Source organism: Ustilaginoidea virens, chromosome 2, assembly GCF_000687475.1.
Source record: "Ustilaginoidea virens chromosome 2, complete sequence".
NCBI lineage: Eukaryota > Fungi > Ascomycota > Sordariomycetes > Hypocreales > Clavicipitaceae > Ustilaginoidea > Ustilaginoidea virens.
Genome location: NC_057317.1, coordinates 2,146,262 through 2,168,653, shown reverse-complemented (window position 1 = coordinate 2,168,653; position 22,392 = coordinate 2,146,262). Strand labels below are relative to the sequence as shown.

The window sequence follows — 22,392 nt, the reverse complement described above, 5'->3', positions numbered from 1 at the left end:
GGAATTCAAACCATACACTAGCTCTGCAACTTCTGGCTGCAGTTTTTTCAAGCCAAATACTACGTGCGCCCGCAAATCTAGGGTCTAGGGTGCCAAAGGGGTGCCAAAGCCGATTGGACTGCACCAGGCTGACTCAAAGGACGCATGAATATTTATAGCTGTAACTATTGTGGTGACGCGAAGCAACGTTGAATGCAACTTCTCTTGTGCCACGCGCCAAGTCCTGATTAGCACAGTGGCTGATACTCAGGCAGCTCGATGAATCCGAAGTAAGCCACAGCTCAGCTGAGGAATTATACTTTCCCAGCCTCGATGCTGGGTATCTTCTTCATCAGCGAGCCCCCCGAATTGGCAGCCAGTTTTGTGATCGATTGGGATAATAGTATTAAGTTGTCTGTCTAGATGCAGCACTTCGTTATGGTTCGCTATGCAATCGCCAAAATAGAGTGGGAACAGGCGCTTCATTTGTCTCAGCTGCATGACCAAGTCTTTCTCGCCCGTACTCAGCAGGAGTCTGCCAGGCTCATCTGAAGGTTGCGGCCGAAAATGATGGCATGAGCGAGCTCTCCTCACCCTATTCACCAGACAAAGTAAAAAAAAAAAAAAAAAGACGAAAAAAGAAACAGAAAAGGAAAACAAAAAAGGAAAACAAAAAAGGAAACGTTGTATACAGGTCACTTGTATGTAAATACTGGAATGCGAACACCCAATGCCATCCACCGCTATCAAAAGTTTGCCGATGCGTTCATCTGGCCAGGTTGGTGATAGTTCTCCAAGGTTGACCGGAAAGGGCTGGGTTGAGCACCACCAGCACTACTGCCTCGCTCAGACTTTTCAACTCCAGGGGCGGACAAGTCATAGTCCATTAGGCCATGATGTTCTTCATTGTGCTTCTTGCGTCCCCAAATCCTCCAAGCAACTAGTCCAAGAGTAGCCAGAACGATGGCGCCTCCAACCCCGACAACGACTCCAATGACGGTATTTCGAGTCTTTGTTGCCATGCCGCTAGTCTCGCCATCGTCAGGGCTGAGGACAGCTGTTGAAGTCGTCTTCGTGAGACTAGTCAACGTTTCCTTTGATCCATCGCTGCGCGTAGCCGTGTATACTTCGACTTTAGTAGATACGACCAGCGTAACTGAAGTCTGTCTTGAGCTTGTAGTTGTAGTTGGGGTCTGCTGGGGAGTAAAATTGGTGTTTTGGGCAGCAGCCGAAGAGGTTGGTTGAGCGACGGGGGAAGTCGGGGTATAGATAACAGGAGTTGACGAAGTTGGCGGGGAAGGGTTTGAGGTAGCTGGTGCAACAGAAGTCGTGGGATCCGCGGGGCTGCTGGTTGTAGTTGGAGCTGGAACCGAAGCGGGGGCTGGAGTTGAAGATGTAGGTGGGACGGCGGAGGTGCTTTGCTTTTCAGTTTTCTCGGACGTCGTTGACTTGGGGCCCGAGTCCGAGCTTGAAGTTCCCCCGAGGATGTCGCCAATGATACTAAGCTGTCGTGCAGCTATCGCCTTGCCTTCCAACTTCCTCGTATTCAGCCATGTACCCTCGGAGACCGAAAGCACTGCCAGGGCAACGAAAAGTTGCGACAGGAGTCGTTTCGAGTACATTCTGACCGACGTTTCGGAGAGAAATGGCCCGCAAGACGGTTGGTGTTTGGTGCCAGACTAAAAAAATGTTGGGGAAACAAGAACGACGACAAAAAGGCTGCAAACCCGTTACCGTCCCCTCAAAACACACTGACGTAGAGACGACGAAACAAGTCGTCCCTGGCCCGAAAATGCAACTTTCTCGGTTCTATATTGCAAAAAAAGGCAATGCAACGCTTCCCGCCTGATGGAGACTGCTTGCGTATGTGTGCAGTGAACGGAAGAGTGGATCTGAAACGAAAGGGGGAAGCGGTTCGACACTACGTCGTGAAGAAAAAAGTTTTCGGCGGGCAAAGAGAATGAGATGAAAGTCGTACGAATATCGAGAACAAACGGAGAAACTGAGCGAAAGTCGGCGTAGAAAAGGACTTGAACAAGACGGACCAGACTGGTGTGAACGGAATGAAGATCAACGAGGACGAAAAGAATTAGAAGAGAGACGTGGGAGGTAAGTCACGGGAAATAGCGGAAGAACTGCGGGAATTGTTTCATATGAATTGCATATATTTATGGAGCTGGTCTGGTAGCTTCCTTCCTTGCAAGCCAGACCCTCCTTTGGGGCGAGTGGCCCAGGACGGGACGGGCCAGAGAGAACAAGACCAGACCCGACCAGACTAGACGGGGACCTCGTATTCCGCTGACGCATCGGTGGCAGCATTGCAGCCCCCCAGTTTGCATCTGACAAGGCTGGGAGGACTACGGAGTACGGTACATAGGTACCTAAGGTATACAACTACCTTAGGTACCTTACCTACCTAAGGGAACGTTTAATTAGTGGGACAGATCTATGAGACTCCTTTCAACTGGTGGTCATGGGTCAGTCTGGTCCGCGCCCGGCTTATTCACAACGTTACCCTTACAGGACACTGCGACTCGGTGCGATGGACTTGGTTGCCTGCCTGAGGCCTCCCAAGGAAGCTGGCACGAGGCTGGGAATCACCCGTCGTGTCTCCACCCCTAATGTCCTCCGAAAGCCAGGGGTCCACTTTCCAGGAACAAACAAACCTGAACTTTGAACAGTGCAACCACTACGGAGTATAACGACAACCGTCCCGATGAATCAACAAGAATAGCTGCAAACTCGAGCGCCAAACCCTGGGCAAAGGGAAAGGGAAATGGAAAGGGAAAGCGAAGGGGACGGGGACAGGACGGGACGGGACGGAAATGGCAGCCCTCGGCATTGTTGTTCACTCGCCCGTGGCCAAGCATTGGGACCCCTTGCCATGTACGGAGTACGGAGTAGAGGCTGGGGCAGAGACTCCCAGGGAGGCTCCAGATCCAACCCACCCCAACCAACCAGACGCCTTGAGAAACGCCAACGCACCTGCCTGACAAGGACGGGCTGGCACCGATCGTGCGTCAACGATCCAACAGACCTACCAGACTCAACCAAGAGGATTTCGCCCCGAGCGATTCTTGTTGCCACTCCAATTTTCTTCTTTCTCTCGATTCTTCTTTTCTTTTTTTGTTCCCCCCCCCACAAATCTTCGTGTTATTATCGGCCGGCCTTGTACGCAAGGTCAACTCATATGTCAGCGACAAGAGCTAAGCTCCATGGCAAATGCACGTGTTGAATTTCTGTTTCCGTGAGCAGCCGGGATTCTTTCCATCTCGCATTCACAGGCTGCAACAGGAACACTCTGGCATGACATGTCCGCTTCACGACCGAGTCCGCGGATCCTACCCCATCCATATCAACCAACCTCTCACAACAAGCACTCTGTAGAACGATGCAACGGATGCGTACGGAGGTCTATATACGAAATCCTGCTTTGAATGAGGAAAGCTCAAGTATCTGGCCGAAGGACAAGGCTACCGAGCAGCTAATACGCGAATCAGCGCACATTGCTGTATGGTTGAATACAGGACTGTTCTAAATGTACTGACCTACAAACCCTTGGCGCACCTTCGCCTTCAAGTGACTGGCTAGGAAAATACGTCTGATGGTAGCTTTGCAGACGGATGAACCACTTGGGAGGCAGATCAGGGTTGGCATGGGCGGGACGAACAGATGTTGAAGGCATCGGCCATTTGCCCGTATGCTGTCACCTTCCTTGCCGGTTACTCGCCGAAACAACCTTTCAGTGAATCTTCAGGGACTGACTGACTGCAGCAAGGGTGTCGGGGACCTCTTAGACCCGATGGCCCCAATCCACATGTTTAATAGGCTTTGATTTGCCGAGGACCTTATCAAGTACGGCATTCGTAGGCTCATGCGCAAGATGATGTGCTTTGACTGCGACTCCAGTCCTTCTGCTGAGCTGGGCCTCCCTGGGCGACTGTAAAGCATGCGTAGATTGCGCCGTTCTTGAGCCAGCCGAGCTCTTGCGGTATTACTCGAGCCTAACCTGAAAATTGAGGATGGTTGAGAAGCAAGTGGTATGGTAGTACATATACGGTCCATGATACCAAGAGCTATAATTGCCCTTAATCATAGCAACACACGTATCTACCTCCTGACCTTGGGTATCTACCAGGAGGTAGCTACCCCCAAAAGAGACGATGAGACGATGCGATGCGTAGGTTGCGTAGCTCTCCTAAATTCTTTAACCCTGGCAATGACAAAGATGCCCACCCTCGCACAGGTATCGCGTCCCGTGGTCGATCCATTCCATCCACATGACCCTACGGACTAGTTGGATCAAAATGCAACGGGAGGTGAAACAAGCCTTGCGGAGGCCCCCTCTTCTGTCTCACAGTAAATGTGCCGTCATAAATAGGAAACACAAGCGGCCGTATTTAGGTCCGGGAGTCAATGATGTGTACGGAGTACGGAATATAAACGGCATCAGTTGCTCATTGAAGGACACCCCCGCGAGCCATTGACACCAAAAAGGAAAAGGAGCAAGGAAGAAGAGGCGAAGAAGAAGAGAAAAAGGCGAGGGAAAATAAGAGGGCGCAGGTGCGTCCCGACTCCCGAGGCAGGTGGCAGGTGGCAGGTGGCAGGTGGCAGGTGGCAGGTGGCAGGCAGGTGGCAGTCGCGGTCAAGTATTGGCCATGCTCCTGGGCCCTGAGTTCTGAGTTCCGACTCAAGGCGTGGCAGGTATTGACATATTGAACTGACCCCATGATGCCAGGCATTGGCATTAGCCCCAACCTCGCTACCACCTAACCCACCCAGTAACCCAGTTCTCATCATTCCATACAGAAGCCAGGAAACCAGACTTCTCCATGAGGAACATCACTGACCTCCCGCGTCCATGTTCCGCATTCAAACAAGCCTCTATCTCAATTGCAATGGAGAATCTGCCCGCAAGATGCCGTGCTCGTCGACCTTGACCACGGCGAAGTCTCGACCGGTCGCCCACCTCCTCTAGGCCAGATGCCGGGCGCGGACATGCTTGTCGCACTTCTCTCTCAACGCAGAACGCAAAGGGATGCTTTAACCCCTCCGTAACTGCATGCAATGCTGCATCATGTCTGCGGGGTTGGCCGGCGGCCTGATGAGAAACGCCCGCCATCTGTGATCGTGCTGCAAGGGCTCCTCATCCCGAGTGGTACTCTGCCATCTTGAGTGTTGCCGGCGCTGTACTGGGACGGCGGAGCGTATAAAGGAAGCACAATGCCTTGTCTTTCTTATCGAGCTTGTCTCTTCAGGCTTTTTGTCCTCTTGGCCGCCGCCCGAGAAGTACAGGGAGAGCATCCGACATGAGGTTTTCTATTCTCGGCGGCGCAGTGTGGCTCACACTGTCTCGAGCTCTCACTCTTGCAGGTTTCGGCGGTCGTCCATACCAGATTTTCCATGAGCAAGATCGACGAGCTTCCTCCATCCAAGACTTGGTCTCTTGGGACGAGCACTCCCTGTTCATCCATGGCGAGCGAGCCATGATGTTTTCTGGCGAGGTTCATCCATTTCGTCTTCCTGTTCCTTCGCTCTATCTCGACGTTTTTGAGAAGATCAAAGCCTTGGGCTTCAACCTGGTCTCCTTCTATGTCGACTGGGCCCTGCTAGAAGGGAAGCAGGGCGACTTCAGAGCCGAGGGCATCTTTGACCTCGATCCCTTCTTTGACGCCGCGAAAAAGGCTGGCATTTATTTACTGGCTCGCCCTGGTCCTTATATCAATGCCGAGGTTAGCGGGGGAGGGTTCCCCGGATACTTGCAGAAATTGAATGGATATCTCAGATCTGAGGCGCCAGATTACTTGAACGCCACCGAAAAGTAAGTATACTGTCTGGAAAATGTAGATATTAGCAATTGCACGTAGGGAAGGGAAAATCCAAGCAGAGAGAAAGAAGAAAATGAATGCAGCCGGAATTTGACACGCGCTGACAAGGTCTTTCCAACAAAATCAAGTTACATGGCACATATATGCAGCATCATTGCCAAGCATCAGATCACATATGGCGGCCCAGTCGTTCTTTTTCAGCCCGAAAATGAGTATTCGTCCGGCCACAACATACCCTTTCCCAACGGGCAGTATATGCAATATGTTATCAACCAGGCCAGAAGTGCGGGCATCTCGGTCCCCATGATCAACAATGATGTTGGGCCTAGTGGCAACTACGCACCTGGCAAGGGAGTTGGGTCAATGGACATTTATGTACGGTTATATGATGACAAAACAAGCCTCTCGCCAAGTGGGAATGAGCTCAAGGGTCCTTGACTAACCGGAAACCCTAGGGACATGATAGCTACCCCCTTGGATTTGACTGTGTAAGTCTGATACTACCCGCATCAGCACGTCAAGTCAACATGCAGCCACCCTGATAACCTGTGACATCCAAGGGCAAACCTACAGTGTGGCCAGCCAATGGGCTACCGACGACTTTTCATAAGCGTCACGTCCAGCAGAGTCCGTCTACCCCATATTCCATTGTGGAGGTGAGTTGAAGCAAAGGGGCTCGCTCCATCAGCATAAAGCTTGTATTATCCGACTTTTCTGACCGGAAAGCTCAGTTTCAAGGCGGTGCATTTGATCCCTGGGGCGGATGGGGTTTCGAACAATGCGCTGCGCTGGTAAACCATGAATTCTCCCGAGTATTCTACAAGAACAACCTTGCTGCCGGTGTGACCATTTTCAGCCTATACATGGTTCGTCTTGCCATGCGTCACCCTCTTCTACCTTTTACTTATCTTTCGCAACCCCTTGTACCTTCAATCCACGGCCCTTCTGTCTTGCGCCTCACCAACTCTGAGCTGACTGGCCGCAGATTTTTGGCGGCACAAACTGGGGTAATCTTGGTCATCCTGGTGGCTACACTTCTTACGACTACGGTGCAGTGCGTATAATGAGACCTCACCGTCCCAGTGGACGACAGCCTTTCTGACTGAAAATGCCAACAGTGTATCCGGGAGAACCGGGTCATTGACCGCGAGAAGTACTCTGAAGTCAAGCTTCAAGGACAGTTCCTCAAAGTCTCCCCTGGATACATTACCGCCTCTGTCGGTGACGCCTCCACAAGCCTATACTCCAACAATGCTGGCATTACAATCACGCCTCTCATTGGCGCCAACAATACCGGAGGCAACTACTTCATCGCTCGTCAGTCAGACTACACCGCTACAGGCAGCGTCTCCTACACGCTCAAGCTACCAGTGTCTCCCAATGGCATGCTGACCATCCCCCAGCGAGGTGGCACACTCTCCCTCTATGGCCGTGACTCCAAAATACATCTGACCGACTATCCTGTGGGAGACTATAAACTGCTTTACACGACAGCCGAGGTGTTTACCTGGAAGAAGTATGCTTCAAGGACGGTCCTCATCCTGTACGCAGGACTAAATGAATTGCACGAGTTTGCAGTGGATACTCCTTCTCAGCAGGAGGCCAAAGTCATGCGCATCGACGGTAGCAGCATCTTGCTTCATGAGGAAAGCTCGTCGACAATTGTGCAGTGGAAGCCTGGTCCAAAGAGACAGTTTATCCAGGTGGGCGATCTGGCCATCTATTTGCTCGGTATCGTCTCTCTCTCTCTCCTCTCTCTCCTTTTTTTCCTGCTCTGTCCCACCAAAAGGTCCAACTGCGTCTTTTTAAAGGAACCCTTTGACTAATTACTACGGCACATGCTTGGCAGACCGCAACACTGCATACAACTACTGGGTTCCCGTTCTCCCTGGTTCCGATTCCTCTCAGTACGGAACATCCCTGATGAATCCCGAAGCCGTCATTATCGCGGGCGGCTATCTGATCCGATCGGCCTCTATATCCAGAAACACGCTGTCTCTCCGCGCCGACTTCAACCGCACGTCAACATCGATTGAGGTAGTTGGTTTCCCCCCCAATGTCAAGAAACTCTCCATCAACGGAAAATTTGTCGACTTCACAATCACATCATCCGGCACCTTGCTCTGCCAACCAGACATCACTGTCCCCACACTCCAGGTCCCTGACCTCTCCAAACTGACGTGGTACGCCGTCGACTCCCTCCCCGAGATTCAAGCCGGGTACGACGACTCTGGATGGTTAACCGCCTCGCCACGGAAGGCCAATAAGCCTGGAGCGCACCACGAACTTGGCAACTCAACCCTTTTCGCCGACGCATCTCCTGTGTCGCTCTACGGCTCGGACTATGGCTTCTACACGGGAGCTCTCCTCTTCAGAGCCCATTTCACCGCCTCTGGCAAGGAAAATTCCTTCAGAGTGTGGACCTCTGGCGGCCTGGGATATGCCTCCTCTGTCTGGCTCAACGACCGCTTTGTCGGCTCCTTCGAGGGCAATTCTGACACGGAAAACACCAACTCGACGTATAGTCTACCCAAACTAAGTACGGGCAAAACATACGCCCTCACCGTGGTGGTGGACTCGATGGGCTTTAATGAAAACTTCAACCCAGGCTACGAGGACATGAAAGTGCCGCGCGGCATCTTTGACTACGCCATATCCTCTGCCAACGGATCCGTCACCGACGTGACTAGCTGGAAAATTACGGGCAACCTCGGTGGCGAAAACTACGTGGACAAGTATCGCGGTCCCCTCAACGAAGGTGGCTTCTTCTTTGAACGCCAGGGCTACCACTTCCCCTCACCGCCCGTGGACTCCGTCTTCTCCGAAAATTCCCCCCATGACGGCGTCGACTACGCCGGCGTGACCTACTACACCGCCAAGTTGACCCTCGGCCTGCCAGCTGAGCAGTACGACATTCCCTTGTCGTTTGTGTTCAGCAACGCCACCCACAATGGAGAGTATCGGGCGCAACTCTACGTCAACGGGTACCAGTTCGGCAAATATGCCAGCAATATCGGTCCGCAGACGGAATTTCCTGTACCGGAAGGCGTGTTGAATTACAACGGCGACAACTGGGTAGGGCTAGCTGTCTGGTCGTTGGGTGGCACGGGCGCCAGGCTGCCGGGATTCACGCTCAAAGCCGGCACTGCTGTGCAGTCCTCGCGCAATAAAGTTGTGTTGGTCACTGGGCCGCTGTATTCCAAGCGTTCTGGGGCTTACTAGACACCGGGGGGGGGGGTTTCATCTCGAACTGTATCTGAGATTCCGTGGCTTCCATCACGAGCTTCTACTTTCACTCTTTATTTTGTCTTTTTTGCTACTCTTTCTTTTACTTTTACTTTTTTCTTTTACTTCGTCCTTTTTTGTTCTTTTCTGTTCACCTCCTCTCTTTTCTTTTCTTTTCTTTTCTTTTCTTCCCTTTTCTTCCCTTTTCTTCCCTTTTCTTCCCATTTTTCTTCTTTTAAAATAAAAATTCAAAGTAAAGGGCAGTGTTTTTCTCTCTACTGCCTACATTTACAGCAAATGGCCCTCCAACCCTGTGGACCTGGAGCTCTGTTCCGAGAGTGACCGTTGGAGACTCTGTTCATACATTGCTTGACGCCATGAAACCGCCACGAAGAAATTGACGAGCCCGTCGTGATTATCTCTATTTCCACCGTGCCATTACTAATGCCTGGGGCGGCGGTCGACCACTAATGCTGCAACCCTGCTTGAAAAAAAGTTCATATAATCCAGCCTCTTTTACTGCGGACACATGGAATTCTACACGGCAAACTTCCCGCAGGAAACCATGCAGCAATATGCACCGCGTTTCATTGTTATTCGCGCCGATGCACGGTGCTGTGCTTTACTTTGCAGAAAGTCGGATTCTAGACCAGGATGTTTTGATACCGGAAATGCTGTGCCTTTGACGATTAGCATAGCAAGGTGTAAGAATAAAAGAATAAAAAAATATGAGAGAAAGAGAGAGAGAGAGAGTCCAGTAGATGAAGTCTCACTGCGCAGGCATGTGCTTTCCAGCGAGCCTGATGCTGACGTTGGAACTCTCGAGCTCGAAAAACCCTCCGGCAACATGTTTACTCGGGCACAAGAGAGCGTGGGATATGCGACTGCCATACAAGTCTCCCTTGTCGCGACGCAACACCCGACATTGAGGCCGTTGCTTTCGAAGCTTTGGCGCATCGAATGCACCAGAGTGCAAAGTTACCTGCGCTTGCCGTGGCCAAACCTGCTTTCGATACTGAAAATGGTCTTGAGTGTTTCGGTGCTCTGTACAAAACTGCTGCAGAATTTCGTCGACGGCGTTGGAATGGCCGTAGCGTGTCGCTTGAGCCGTGCTTCCATATCCAGAGGCACGGCACGTCCGGGGGGGGGGTGGGGGGAGACCGGTTGGATGTTGGTGGTATGCGCCGCAAATCACTTCGACAAGTCGACTTTCTTGGCGAAACCAAAAAGCCTAAGGGGCCTTGCAGATCTCTGCGTCTTGGGGTCGGCGTTGGCGTGCTTGGGAGCGGAACTCGGGGTGTTTGTGCTCGTCCCTGATAAGGGAGAATCTGAGTGGTGGTGCGACAGCTTTGTTGGGGACTTGACTAGTTTGTTGGTTGGCTCGGCGCAGAACATGGTTGGCCGTCGTCGACGTGCTCGAAAGGACAACTGCCGTAGACTGCTTGTGGACTTGGAGATGAGGGAGGGTCGAGTAAGTGGCTGCTGGGCTGTTGTTGCTTGCTTCGCAAGGTCGCTGGACAAAGCACCCTTGGAGGAAGTCGCCTTGGGCGAGTCACGAGCAAAGCTACCGGGGCTGGAAGTCGTGGTTTCGTTCAAAGGCCTCAGGTTGGACTGAACCGAGATGTTGGAGCAGTAAGCGCTGTCGGCGTTTGACAGGGTCCTTCGTGAGCTCAAGGATGAGCCGCCTGACAGGAATCCACTGTCGGTTTCCGATGTGGCTTTCCGGAGAGCGTCTGAACCTCTGCTGACATTCCGAGACGCCTCCCGTAGAGGCTTTGCGCTAGGGTCGTTTCTCACGCACAAGACCTCTTTGACGGGATGCACAACGTCGGGACCTTTTTTCCCCGAAGGCATTGCTGCTGTAGACAGGTGAGGCGGCGCAGCACCCTTGCCTTGGGGCAATCCATCACATGGCTTCTCCTTGAGGTCTAGGAAGCCCGACTTCCTCTTTTTCTTGGGTCCAGCACTTGGTTCCTCCAATTTTGGCAGAGACTTCTCGCGAGAAGAATAGCCCAGCTGTGATGGGGGAGGCCGAATCTTTTGCTCGTTTGGCTTGGTCCTTGCTATCTGTGCAGGTATTGTGCCAGAAGAGATAATGGGCAGAGCTCGTGGCCTACCATGTGGACTGAGCACATCGCCGTCCGTCAGGTTTGTTGGACGTCTGGTCACTGGTATTGTCGATTTATCGCATTCATTTGCATACCAAGTAGGGGCGGCCGGCGAAGCATTTGTAATTCGCAGCGTTCCGAATTTCATGCCTCCCAGTTGCTGGTAATCGGACTCGCATGGGGTGACGGACCGTTCCTGAGGTATGGTCTCTAGGGTTTGAGGCAAAGACGCCTGCGTCGAAATGCCCAGCTCTGCATTGTGCGGAGCCCTCATCCTGCTGCCCGGTTCGGAGAGCACGGAGGCAGTTGGGGTAGGGTAGTCTAGGTTTACCGGGCTACGCGGAAGATCCACGGAAGGTGGACGAGTTGCAACACCAGGGGTCTGAATGAGCGAACGTCGACGCATCGGCGGATAGGCGACTTTGGAAACCTCCTGCTTTGCCGGCGGTGCAGCTTGTTCGTCGACAGAGCAAGGCTGCCTGCAAGAAGTCACAGCCTCATAATCGGTGAGGAAATTGGGATTCAAAGGCGACACCGGGTCAGCATGTAGTTTGGCAAGAGGTGTGGCTCCTCTTGACACATAACAGTCCGAGCTGCCAAGTCCATATTAGCCGAGATGCAAGATCTTGCCGAGCAGTGACAGAAGGTCTTGTCAAAGATCAACGGACGAACCTAATTCTAGCCGAGGATAACGAGCATGGAGAACCCGGCACTGTCGTTGAATAAGCTGTTGACCTAGGCGTGGAAATTGGCGGCGTAGATGCCGCGCTGGATGAACCAGGCCCATCTTTGTCAAGGAAGCCCTTTGATAAGCCAGACGGATGCGGCGCAGATGAGATTTGCAGATGCAGCTGGCCCTCGTTTCTACGTCTTGCAAGGTTACAAGGCTTCGGTATACCAGGTCCTTGTTGATTTATTGCGGATTCTCTTGGTTGACAGTCAAGCTGAAGCGGCTGCAGTGGCGGCTGCTTGAGCAAAAGGGAAGCTTGGGATCCGGCAAGGTAAGCCTGCGAGTTGCGACTGGTGGCTGCAGGAGAAGGGGAAACTGCAGTCTCGAAGAAATGAGATGGCGAGCCAAGAGGAGAGGCGAGACGGGCTGGTTTCTGCTTGGATAGCCGCCGGTTGGCCAGTTTGGGGGCATCACGGTTTCTGTCGCCCATGGCCCAACCGTCGAGACAGCGCTGAGAAGGCGGCGAGGGGGAGTCGAGAGCCGCTACGGGGACAGCGGCATTATAAGACCGGCTGCGATGCAAAAGCCGAATACGCAGACTGTCACCATCCTGTATTGTCGACTGTAGCCCGGCAACCTGGCCGGAATCCAGTGCCATGCATGAAGCTACCGAAGTCTCTGCTCAAGGCTCGAGTTTGGTCAAACCCCGACCTCGTCATGCAGAAGACGTTTGCCAAGGGATTCCAGATTGGGTGGCGTACTAGGACCAGAGGTTAAACGAGATGTATGAAAAGAATGAAGGGACAGGGCAACTGATCACGTCAGAGGCTTGTCAATCACGAAACGTGCGGCGGCAAAGGCAAGAGCGAAGAGGACGAAGACGGCCCGAGGGTGCAGATGCCAAAGCAACATACATTTGGTACATACATGGCTGCCATGATGGCAGGTTTGGGTGTGGCGGCGGCGATTTATCGCTTGCTTGAATGAAATAGGCAAGACCGCGTTTCGCATCGATACTAGGCTTTCCGATATGGGGAAATGGGACAAAGCCCCTCGAGAGTAATACTGTACGCATTCAATGAATGCTTTGTCAACAAAGCCAGAAATTGATGGAGCACTGGAAGTGGAGTGCAGCAAGCAGTTCGGAATTGAGAGTTCAGACGATAGACGATGCCATCCCCTGCGCGGCTACCTGAAAAGGGGATAGCGGATTCGAGTTATGCGACAGTGGTGGGGGAGGGGGAGGGGGGAGAGTGGAGGGGGAAGGAGCGGCGGGGGTACAGCCTCGACAAGCCATCCCGGACAGGTACCTCGACCGAGTCCGGAGGAGACCTTGGGTTTGGTCGGTCAATGAGCTGAACGTCAAGCATGCGTCTTGCAAATAGGTACCGAAGAACACACACACACACACACGCACACACACACACACACACACACAAGTAAAAAATTAAATAAGTAAATGAATAAATGAATGAAAAATCAGGATTGGTGGCCGCAGCCGATGAAATGGCCACGCTGCCAGTACAGAACAGAGTAGCACGGAGGAAAATGGTACCCCAGCCCAGCAAAGCTCTCCGCATTCGACATGGACCAATGCTAGGTTAGCTGCAGCCCCCACCCTATCAGCACTAACTTATGTCATGATGCTGTGTTGAACGAGTAGCTGAACATCAACCGCGTCGGTTCAGCCCCTTCAAAGCCGAACCTAAGCAGGAAATTCAAACAAAGGCGCCCGAACCTGCCCAGCAGGGGTGCCTCTCTGAGCGAACGACGAGTTGATTCAACGTTGATTTGAAGCTTGCCGATTCGAGCAAGCCAGCTCGCAGCTGAGCCGGCTGCCCCCCCCCCCAACATCTGACGATGCGCCCCAAGAGTTACGTCCACACTTTCAACCTTGTTCCGCTTACCGTATTATGCGGCAATGATGGCTAAAGAAATTATCGCCAGGGCGTGGGGAAGGCGGATAGGAGCCCCTCCGAGGCTGAAAGTCGCGCGGTAAACATGGGTTTTGGGTTCGCGGGGTGAGGTGCCGATTGTCTTGCGAGCGCATCTAGCACGTACGGCATCATGTTGCCAAGACTGCACCCGCACAGGCGATATCGATGATGGATGGGTATGAAGCAGGGTGGTCGAGTCCATGCTTGCCCGAGTCCCGATATGATTTCGGCAAGACTTGGGAAAGCAAGCTGACATCAAACCGGTAACCAGGCGGCTTCGTTCCCGCCCATCCCACCCCTGCGTTCGTTTTCGCATCAGCAACGGATGAAGACGACGGGTCACGGCAAGTTGGAAAAAATAAAGTACGTCCGTACCTTGGAGGCCAACAGGGGATGCTGAAGAGTCTTGACCCTACTCCCTACTCCCTACTCTACTCTGTAGTCAGCCACGGATCAATAGTTTTGGAAGACCTACGAGGAGGCCCGATGCCATCCACTGCATCATCCACAGCACCCTGCAATAGGGGAGAGAGTACGGAGTACTGTCAAGGTCAATTTACGTACACCTTTCGAATATCAAGGCGCAGATGATGTAGGGTTCGAGTGCCCCTGCAAGTTTCGGAAGAAGCTGCTGGGCTAAAGACTTGCCGTGGGCACTGACCACTGGCTGCTCTGGCTGCTCAGGACATGTCTGGTACGTTATGTATGTACCTTGTCGAATCAAAATAGAGATAGGTACCTACCTGGTAGTAGTTGACCTTATGTACAGCTGACCAATCCCCTGAACTGGAGAGGCTTGTGCGCTACATACCTCTTGGTAGGTACCTACCTACAGGTAGGTACCGTAGTAGTAGCTTGGTCCAACTTTTCTTTCGCATCGTGACTTCCCTTTGTAGGACCTTTCTTCGACTCAGAAAAGAGGAGAAGCGAGAAGATCACAAACAGAGAGAAATGGGTTCAACGCAATACCTCGCCCCATGCTAGTCACAAACTGACCAGAATTCTTTTGATAAAAACTGCATCAGTCACCCCGAGACCCCTTTCAAACCGGAATTCGGATTTTGCTGGTTCCTTCATTCTGTCCATACTCGAGTCCAATCTATTTCGCTCAGTGGCACTCAACAAGTCAAGGGCTCCAGTTTCCTGTTCATACTTCTTGCAGGGCATGTCATCCAGCTGGATCTGCATCAGCGTGCATCATAGTCGGCAGGTCTCGCGGCCATTTTTCTTTGGCAAATCGCCCATCCATGGTACGTCGGCAATAGAGAAGAAGGGCCAGGGGCAGCAGGTTTTGCGTTGCATCGATGCGAGCGCGTTTCCATTCCCACTGCTGCGATGAATACCGGCAGGCTCCTCCTCAACAGGCAGAGAAGAAAAAAAGACGGGGGGGAAAGAAAAAAAAAAGTTGCTCACCCCGGCGAGCTTGCATCCCCACGCTGTGAGCGAGGGAAGCGGTAGCGAACAGACGATTCTTTCGTTGGCGCTTCTTCCCAGGGCTTCCCAGGGAAAAGAAGACTGGCAAAAGTGGGAGCTGACCTTGATTGTTAGCGGCCGCAACTCCACCACAGGCGAAACCTACGACGGGACGGGCAGCCACTATCGCAAACTGTATCGGCAGGTGTACGGAGTACGGAGCAGTGAGTGGTTGGGGACAGTGGAGGGAAAGCAACATAGCAACATCCACCAACACCACCAACCTGCCAGCCTTGGCCTTGGTCTGCGACTTTGCGCAAAATCCATCCACGGTTATACCGTGCGAACCACGCTGTTACACACACGAGGGTTATTAGAGTCTGGTAGGCGCCAGAGTCTGGGCTGGCTTGGAGGATGCGGATGCGCATGCGGATGAGGGAAGCATGAGGCAAACGGCCAGTCCAGGGGCTAATTTGGCCAGCTGGTTCAGCCCATTCGCGACGTGGCTGTGTCTACTTGTTGTGGTTGTGGTGAGTCTTTGCGAGCCCCAAACTCTTGCTTCCTGAGCATCCCCGTCCTGCTGGGTCGTCGTCTTGATCGCCGACCTGTTTCCCGTTCTGCGTGGTGGAGCAACAAGTTTCTAGTTGCTTGCTACCCGTCGCTCCTCAGCCTGGTCTGAGCTCTCTGCACTCGACCACCCCCATAACACGGGTTAAAAAAAAAAAAAAAAAAAAGCCCACTTCCGCACCAAAGCCGAGTCTCGACAGCTTGCTTGCACCCGCAGCCAGCCATTGAAATTTCAATTTTGCTTGGTCGGTGGCGCTAGCTTTGGCCATTCTCCCCCGCATCACCGTTAAGTGGCTTCCATCCACACTACATCATACCAGACCCCCCATCCACATCTGTTCTGTCATTCATCCGCCCGTCGTTTTATTATTACTATTGCTGCTCAGCTGGATCCCGGCTCTCGTCCGCTTGCCAATTTTACCCGCTAATATTTCCAGCAGCTTGTCCATCTTGTGCTCCGCGAGGCCAAACTCTCCTTTTCGCAGCTTCCATCGTCATTTCTTTTCCCCTCCTCCTCCTCCTTGGCCTTATTATTGCCTTCTCAGTATTCCACGCCCCGACGTTTTCAACTCTTCCCCACCCTCGTCCTGGAGACGACCGATCCTGTTTGCCCGATTTCCCCATCGTTTCCCGTGTTGGCCCCAGTATCCCGACCTCTAACCATGGCCCTCGCCGAAGAAACTAAGCGAGTCGTCTCGCAGTTTGAACTTTCGGATGCAGATGTCAATGCTCATGTAGTTGAGTTCTTGAAGCAAATGAGTAGGTAGACGCTGAGACTGGGACCTGCGTAATTTTTTCCCCCTTTTTCTTTTTCTCCATCTCTCTCTTTTTTCGCTTTTTTCGCTTTTTTCGCTCTTTTTTTTTTCCGGAATCGCGCGAATTTGGCTTGTCTTGTCTTATAGCTAACAAGACACGATTAGAGGAAGGACTAGAAAAAGATGGTACCAGCCTGAGCCAGATCCCTACCTACGTCACCGGCGTGCCCAACGGCACGGAAAAGGTAAGCATCTTCTCTCCCTCGTCGCATGCGCATCACATGCATTCTTTCTCATGCCAGGCGGCGCGGCACAGTAAAGACTGACTCGGAGAACTAATCGCTGCAGGGACTGTACCTTGCGGTTGATCTCGGCGGCACCAACTTTCGCGTCTGCTCCATCATGCTAAATGGCGATACGACTTTCAATCTCACGTACAATAAAGTCGCCATTCCCAAGGACCTCATGGTTGCGAAAACTGCCAAGGAGCTTTTCGCATTCCTGGCCAAGCAGATTGAGCTCTTCCTTCGAGAACACCATGCCGAACATTTTGAGAGCCACGTACGCCGTAGAGCGACTGCTAGCACTCCCATGGGTTACAGGGACGAGCACATTTTCCGTCTGGGATTCACCTTTAGCTTTCCTGTGAAGCAACTAGCCATTAACAAGGGAAACCTCATTCGCTGGACCAAGGGCTTCGATATTCCCGACGCCGTGGGCCAGGATGTCTGCCGCTTGCTTCAGGACGAGATTGACAACCTCAGCCTCCCGGTCAAGGTAGCCGCTCTTGTCAACGATACTGTCGGCACTCTGATGGCGAGATCATACACTTCGACCGGAAAGCATCACTCACTGCTGGGTGGTATTTTCGGGACGGGGACCAATGGCGCGTACATTGAGAAGACGGCCAACATTAAGAAGCCCATCGAGGGACAGTACGACGCGTCGACCGGCGAAATGGTCATCAACACCGAATGGGGTTCGTTTGATAATCAGCTCAACGTCCTGCCCTCGACACCGTGGGATAAGGCGCTGGATGCCCAGAGCGTGAATCCCGGAATGCAAATGTTTGAAAAACGAGTGTCGGGCATGTTTTTGGGCGAAATCGTTCGGTTGGCCGTGGTTGACATGATCAAGCACGACGACATCTATCTCTTCCGCGACGTCAATTCTAGCTTCAACGACAGGCACACGACAACGAGCATCGACCCCAAGTCGGGCATCTTCAAGGCATGGGGCCTCGACAGCGCCATCATGTCGGTAGCTGCGGCGGACACGACTCCGGAGCTGTCTTCGTTGCGCCAAGAGCTGGAAAAGTCGCTGGACATATACGCACCGTCGCTGGAGGACGCGCAGGCCTTCAAGACCATTTCCGACGCGGTGGCGCGCCGAGCAGCCCGGCTGTCCGCCGTCGCCATCGGCGCCGTCGCGCTGCAATCCGGCAAGCTCGAGGACCCAGAGGAGGAGGTCATCGACATTGGGGTTGACGGCAGCTTGGTTGAGCATTACCCCTTCTTCCGAGACATGATTTTCGAAGCGCTTGCTGCCATTGACGGAATCGGGGCCGCCGGGGCCTCCAAGATTCGGATTGGCATCGCCAAGGATGGCAGCGGAGTGGGCGCCGCCTTGATTGCGCTGATTGCGGCGCGTATGGAAAAGCCTGGGGATTTCCTGGCCGACCTGCGAAGCGACATTAAACGACGTCTGGAGAAGATTCCATCAAACGTGCCGGCGGTGGAGGATGCTCCGCTGCCGATGAAGGCCCTCTTGCTTGGTGGAGCAGTGGCGGCCGTGACGATTGCCGCCATTTGGTGGAGCAGACGGCAACGATGAGAGAGGAGGACTCGGCCGGCCGTCAGGCAGCAGCAAAGCAACAAAACAACGCCAAGGGAGATGAAGATATATGGGAATGGGAATGGAGTTTTTTTTTCTTTATTTCTTTTTTTTTTTTCCCCTTTTAGCTCTTTGGTGGCAGGATGACTTTTGCGTATTATATCAATTACAATGCTAGTGTTAAATATCCATCATCTCATGCGCTCGTGCTTGCAAAACGTGTATAGTCAGTCATAGTACAGGCTTTCTTTACATTAGCTCTCTACGCGATCCCATCTGCCCTCCAATCTTTATGCTGCGTATCTGTATCTTTCTCGCGTTTGAGTTTGATGCTCGTATGGCTGGCCGCCCAGGTCCTTGGGTATCACACACAAGGCCAGTGAGTAAATTAGTCGCTAAAGCCTTTCTTTCCCATTGCGCCAGAAAATCCTGGGCATCTATTCCCGATCCTCCCGTCTGCCGACCCGGTCAAGGCAAGACGGCTTCAATTTCCAAACGCGCCGGCAGGGTAGGACCGATCCTTCTTCTTGCGCGGCGCTGTGGAGCTACTTCTTGAGCTGGCCCCTGACGCAGCCCCTGAAGCAGATTCGCTCGCCGACTTGCGAAGATTGGTCATCAGCGGCGCCATGTCGGCGGGTAAATCGTTCCATTCTCCGTCCGGGCGCTGGTTCTGGTATGATTGGCCCGTGACAGGTTTCGGTCTCGTGGACGGAGGGGGAGGAGGAGGAGGAGGAGGAGGAGTAGATTTCGTAGATGAAGGGGCCGATGGCGAGGCGGTGGCAGCAGTAGGCGGGGGAGGCAAGTTGACGACAGCGGCGGTCGGCCCTGGGGCTACGTGCTTCGGCCCGAGGGGCTGGTCGGACCCGGCGGAGCGCGACTCGGCAGGGGCGGGGAGACGCCGGCGCACCAGCCAGGCCGAGTCGGGCCTCAGCTTGAGGTAGTAGCCCTGGACGGGGGCAGGGTCCGTGGCGAACCCGCGCTGCCGGTACCAGCGCAGGCCGAGCTCGTTGTCGGTCCAGACGTGGGCGACGACGGAGCGCACGCGCAGGGAGGGGTCGGCGGCGGCGGCGGCGACGACGCGGTCCAGGGCGGCGGCGACCAGGCCGAGCGAGCGGTACGGCGAGAGCAGGCACAGGGAGCGGATGTACAGGTCGCGGTCGCTGTCGCGGTCGCTGTCGCGGTCGCTGTCGCTGCCGCTGTCGCGGGCGTGCGGCTCGAGGCGGCACACGATTCCGCCGACGACCTTGGGCTCCTGGCCGTCGTGGGCCCAGGTGATGACGCGCGAGAAGGGGCAGTCGACGGCGTGGGCGTAAAACGAGTCCGGGTAGCCGACGGGCAGGAGGAGCGAGTTGATTCTGCGGAGGGCGGGGACGTCGTGCGCGGCGACGGGGCGGATGGCGGCCTCGCGGGGGAGGCTGGTGGTGGTGGTGGTGGTGGTGGTGGTGGTTGGAGGGGGAGGCGGCAGCGGCGGCGGCGGCGGCGGCGGCGGCGGCGGCGGCGCGTACTTGGGCGATTGGGCGCCGAAGAAGGAGCGGATGGAGAGCTGCGCGGGCTGGGACATGGCGAGGTGGGTGGTGATGGATTTGGCGACGGGGGATGGGTTCGGCGTCGGTGATTTTCAAGCGCTGCGTTTGGGGGGGGGGGGGCACGTGGCCATTGTGAACGGAGGCGTGGCGGCTGGAATCTGCGGTTTGACGCCGGCAGGTGGGGCAGGTGGGGGGGCCGGCGTTGACGGGACAACCGGGCAGGTTGCCGCGGCGGCTAGCAACTCGCGAGCAGCGACCTGCGGCAGCGACCTGCGGCAGCGGCAGCGGCAGCGGCAGCGCCGTTTGTTGGCGCGGGTGAAGCTGGTGGTCTCGGAGGGACTAGCTGGCGAGTGCCGGGGCATCTCCCCCGTCTTGCCTTCTATTCCAACATGGACTAGTACTCCTCGTCGTGCTCCGCGGGAGCTTCTATCGACAGCACAAGCACGCTGTGGCCGCCGCCCGTCTCGCGCGCCTTGCCCGTCCCGTCGTCCTTGCCCTCGCCCTCTCCCTCTCCCTCTCCCTCTCCCGCCTGCTCCTCCTTGGGCTTCGCGTCCGCGTCCGCGTCCGCGTCCGCCTCGCCCTTGCCCTCGCGCTTGGTCGTGTCGACGACCCCGTCGCGGCACACCCCCACCGTCTTGACGACGTTGCCGTCGCCGTCCAGGTCCACCACCACGTCCTCGGTGTCCAGGCTCCCGTCCTCGGTGTACCGGCACACGTCGCCCAGCTGCCCCCGCGCCAGGGCCGTGGCGACCAGCGAGCCCAGCACGCCCGGCACCAGGTACAGCAGGGCCGGCTGGCCGCGCTCAAACACCAGCAGCATGGCCAGCGTCGCCGCCATGCCGAGCGCGTACCCGGCCATGGACGCGCGGAAGTAGACCTTGGGGAACCGCGCGGCCGCCAGGTCGGCCGGCAGCTGCCGCGGCCGCCGGAGGAACAGCCGCCCGCCGCGCGTCCAGAGCCCGTCGCCCCAGCGGTTCTTGACCTCGACGTAGCGCGCCTTGACCTGCCGGTGCTTGGTGTCGCTGCGCTGCGCCACGAGCCCGGTCGAGGGGTCCCGCTCGACGATGCGGAGGCTCGCCGGCTCGTACTTGAGCTTGCCGACGTAGTGCAGCCAGAGGTCGAGCCGGAGGGCCCAGGCGATCAGCATGCCGGGAATCACGATGTCGCCGAGGCCGAGGATGCTCTTGCGGGAGCCGGCTTCGAAGGCGAGCTTGATGGGGACGTCGAGGGTGGTGGCTACGGTAATCATGTAGGGACTGGCCGTGGGGGAGTGGTCAGCACCAGACGGGGTATTTTTATTTTTTCTTTGTCAAGGAAACAATAGCTGGAAACGCCAAAAAAAAAAAAAAAAAAAGGAGAAAAATAAAAAGGATAGAGAAACAAAAAGAAACAAAAAAGAGACAGGGGGAGATGGTTGGGTGGTTCACCCCCGACTCACGTGTAAAACACCATCAAGATGTCGTAGAAAAACAGCCCCCACAGCACCAAACTCCCCGTCAGCAGGTCCGTGGGCGACAGGATCAGAAACGAGCTGTAGCACATGCCGATCCCCAGCACGTTGGACAGCAAGGGCGACGTGGTGGAAAAGTACACCAGGGCGGTGGCCACGCTCAGCAGCAGGGCCGTCATGTGCGAGAAGCGCACCTTGGCCGTCTCCTCCCCCACGCCGTGGACAAAGAGCCTGAGGCGCCAGTGCCTCGTGAGCAGGCCGCGCAGCTCCCACGCCACCCCGGTGGCTCTCTCGGAGCCGGCCAGCAGGCCGCCGAGGGGCCCCGGCACCGGACTACTGCGCGGGGGCGGGGGACCGGCGGCGGGGGCGGCGTTGCCCACGTCGTCGCACACGGCGACGGTCCTGGTGGTCTGGTCGGCGCGGCGGAGCAGGCCGTCCCCGCCGCGCCAGTAGGTCGGGAAGGCGAGCGAGGCGGCCAGGTCGATGGCGTGGGCGTAGAGCGTCAGGACGCTGGCGACGGAGACGGTCGACATGTAGTACCTCAGGATCTTGTTCAGCACGGCCGGGTCCTTGAGCCACAGGATGAGGTAGTACAGCGCGACGAGGACCACGGCCGCCATGAGGGGGAACACGATGGCGTCGGACGGCTCCAGGCCCTGCAGGGAGGAGCGGTCGCGGTCGCGGTCGCGGTCGCGCTGCTTCTGGGCGGCGTCGGTGCCGGAGCCGCGCCGGGGGGCGGCGGAGGGGGGGCGGCGCAGGGCGGCGTGCGAGCCGAGGTAGATGATGCCCAGGGCGGAGAGGACGAGCTTGAGCTCGAGGAGCAGGAAGTCGACGTCCTGGAGGGGCGTGGTGGTGGTGGTGGTGGTGGTGGTGGTGCTGCTGCTGCTGCTGCTGCTGGCGGCGGAGGCGTTGAGCACGTCGACTTCCGTGGCGTTTGCCATTGCGGCGGGGGTACGGAGGAGGAGGACGAGGAACGGCAAGGCAGATGATGCGGCTCTGGCAGAAGGGGTTGCTGGAAACCCGCGAGCGCGCGTGGTTTTGTTTCTCGCGTCAATGTCATGCGTGAGATGCCATGCGTGAGAGGCCGTCCGTGAAGATGCC

At 55.3% G+C, this 22,392-nt stretch overlaps 7 protein-coding genes across 7 annotated transcripts; 2 read left to right on the top strand and 5 right to left on the bottom strand.

The window, feature by feature from the left end:
- Positions 1-725: 725 nt before the first annotated feature.
- UV8b_02339 (uncharacterized protein) lies at positions 726-1,601 on the bottom strand (the record flags this gene model as incomplete). The annotated part of the gene is made up of 1 exon (XM_043139837.1): positions 726-1,601. The coding sequence occupies one exon, from the start codon at positions 1,599-1,601 to the stop codon at positions 726-728; it is 876 nt and encodes a 291-aa protein (XP_042995771.1).
- Positions 1,602-5,288: 3,687 nt separating this feature from the next.
- Positions 5,289-9,029, top strand: UV8b_02338 (uncharacterized protein; the record flags this gene model as incomplete). Its single annotated transcript, XM_043139836.1, has 8 exons — positions 5,289-5,800; positions 5,936-6,182; positions 6,263-6,295; positions 6,368-6,463; positions 6,539-6,673; positions 6,793-6,861; positions 6,926-7,538; positions 7,657-9,029. The coding sequence occupies 8 exons, from the start codon at positions 5,289-5,291 to the stop codon at positions 9,027-9,029; spliced, it is 3,078 nt and encodes a 1,025-aa protein (XP_042995770.1).
- Positions 9,030-10,223: 1,194 nt separating this feature from the next.
- UV8b_02337 (uncharacterized protein) lies at positions 10,224-12,468 on the bottom strand (the record flags this gene model as incomplete). The annotated part of the gene is made up of 2 exons (XM_043139835.1): positions 10,224-11,733; positions 11,813-12,468. The coding sequence occupies 2 exons, from the start codon at positions 12,466-12,468 to the stop codon at positions 10,224-10,226; spliced, it is 2,166 nt and encodes a 721-aa protein (XP_042995769.1).
- A 1,253-nt stretch (positions 12,469-13,721) lies between these two features.
- UV8b_02336 (uncharacterized protein) lies at positions 13,722-14,252 on the bottom strand (the record flags this gene model as incomplete). Its single annotated transcript, XM_043139834.1, has 3 exons — positions 13,722-14,045; positions 14,123-14,173; positions 14,223-14,252. 3 exons carry the CDS (start codon positions 14,250-14,252, stop codon positions 13,722-13,724), a joined length of 405 nt encoding a protein of 134 aa, XP_042995768.1.
- A 2,137-nt stretch (positions 14,253-16,389) lies between these two features.
- UV8b_02335 (uncharacterized protein) lies at positions 16,390-18,315 on the top strand (the record flags this gene model as incomplete). Its single annotated transcript, XM_043139833.1, has 3 exons — positions 16,390-16,486; positions 16,648-16,727; positions 16,831-18,315. 3 exons carry the CDS (start codon positions 16,390-16,392, stop codon positions 18,313-18,315), a joined length of 1,662 nt encoding a protein of 553 aa, XP_042995767.1.
- A 484-nt stretch (positions 18,316-18,799) lies between these two features.
- Positions 18,800-19,876, bottom strand: UV8b_02334 (uncharacterized protein; the record flags this gene model as incomplete). The annotated part of the gene is made up of 1 exon (XM_043139832.1): positions 18,800-19,876. The coding sequence occupies one exon, from the start codon at positions 19,874-19,876 to the stop codon at positions 18,800-18,802; it is 1,077 nt and encodes a 358-aa protein (XP_042995766.1).
- A 359-nt stretch (positions 19,877-20,235) lies between these two features.
- Positions 20,236-22,232, bottom strand: UV8b_02333 (uncharacterized protein; the record flags this gene model as incomplete). Its single annotated transcript, XM_043139831.1, has 2 exons — positions 20,236-21,097; positions 21,280-22,232. The coding sequence occupies 2 exons, from the start codon at positions 22,230-22,232 to the stop codon at positions 20,236-20,238; spliced, it is 1,815 nt and encodes a 604-aa protein (XP_042995765.1).
- Between the last annotated feature and the right edge of the window lie 160 nt (positions 22,233-22,392).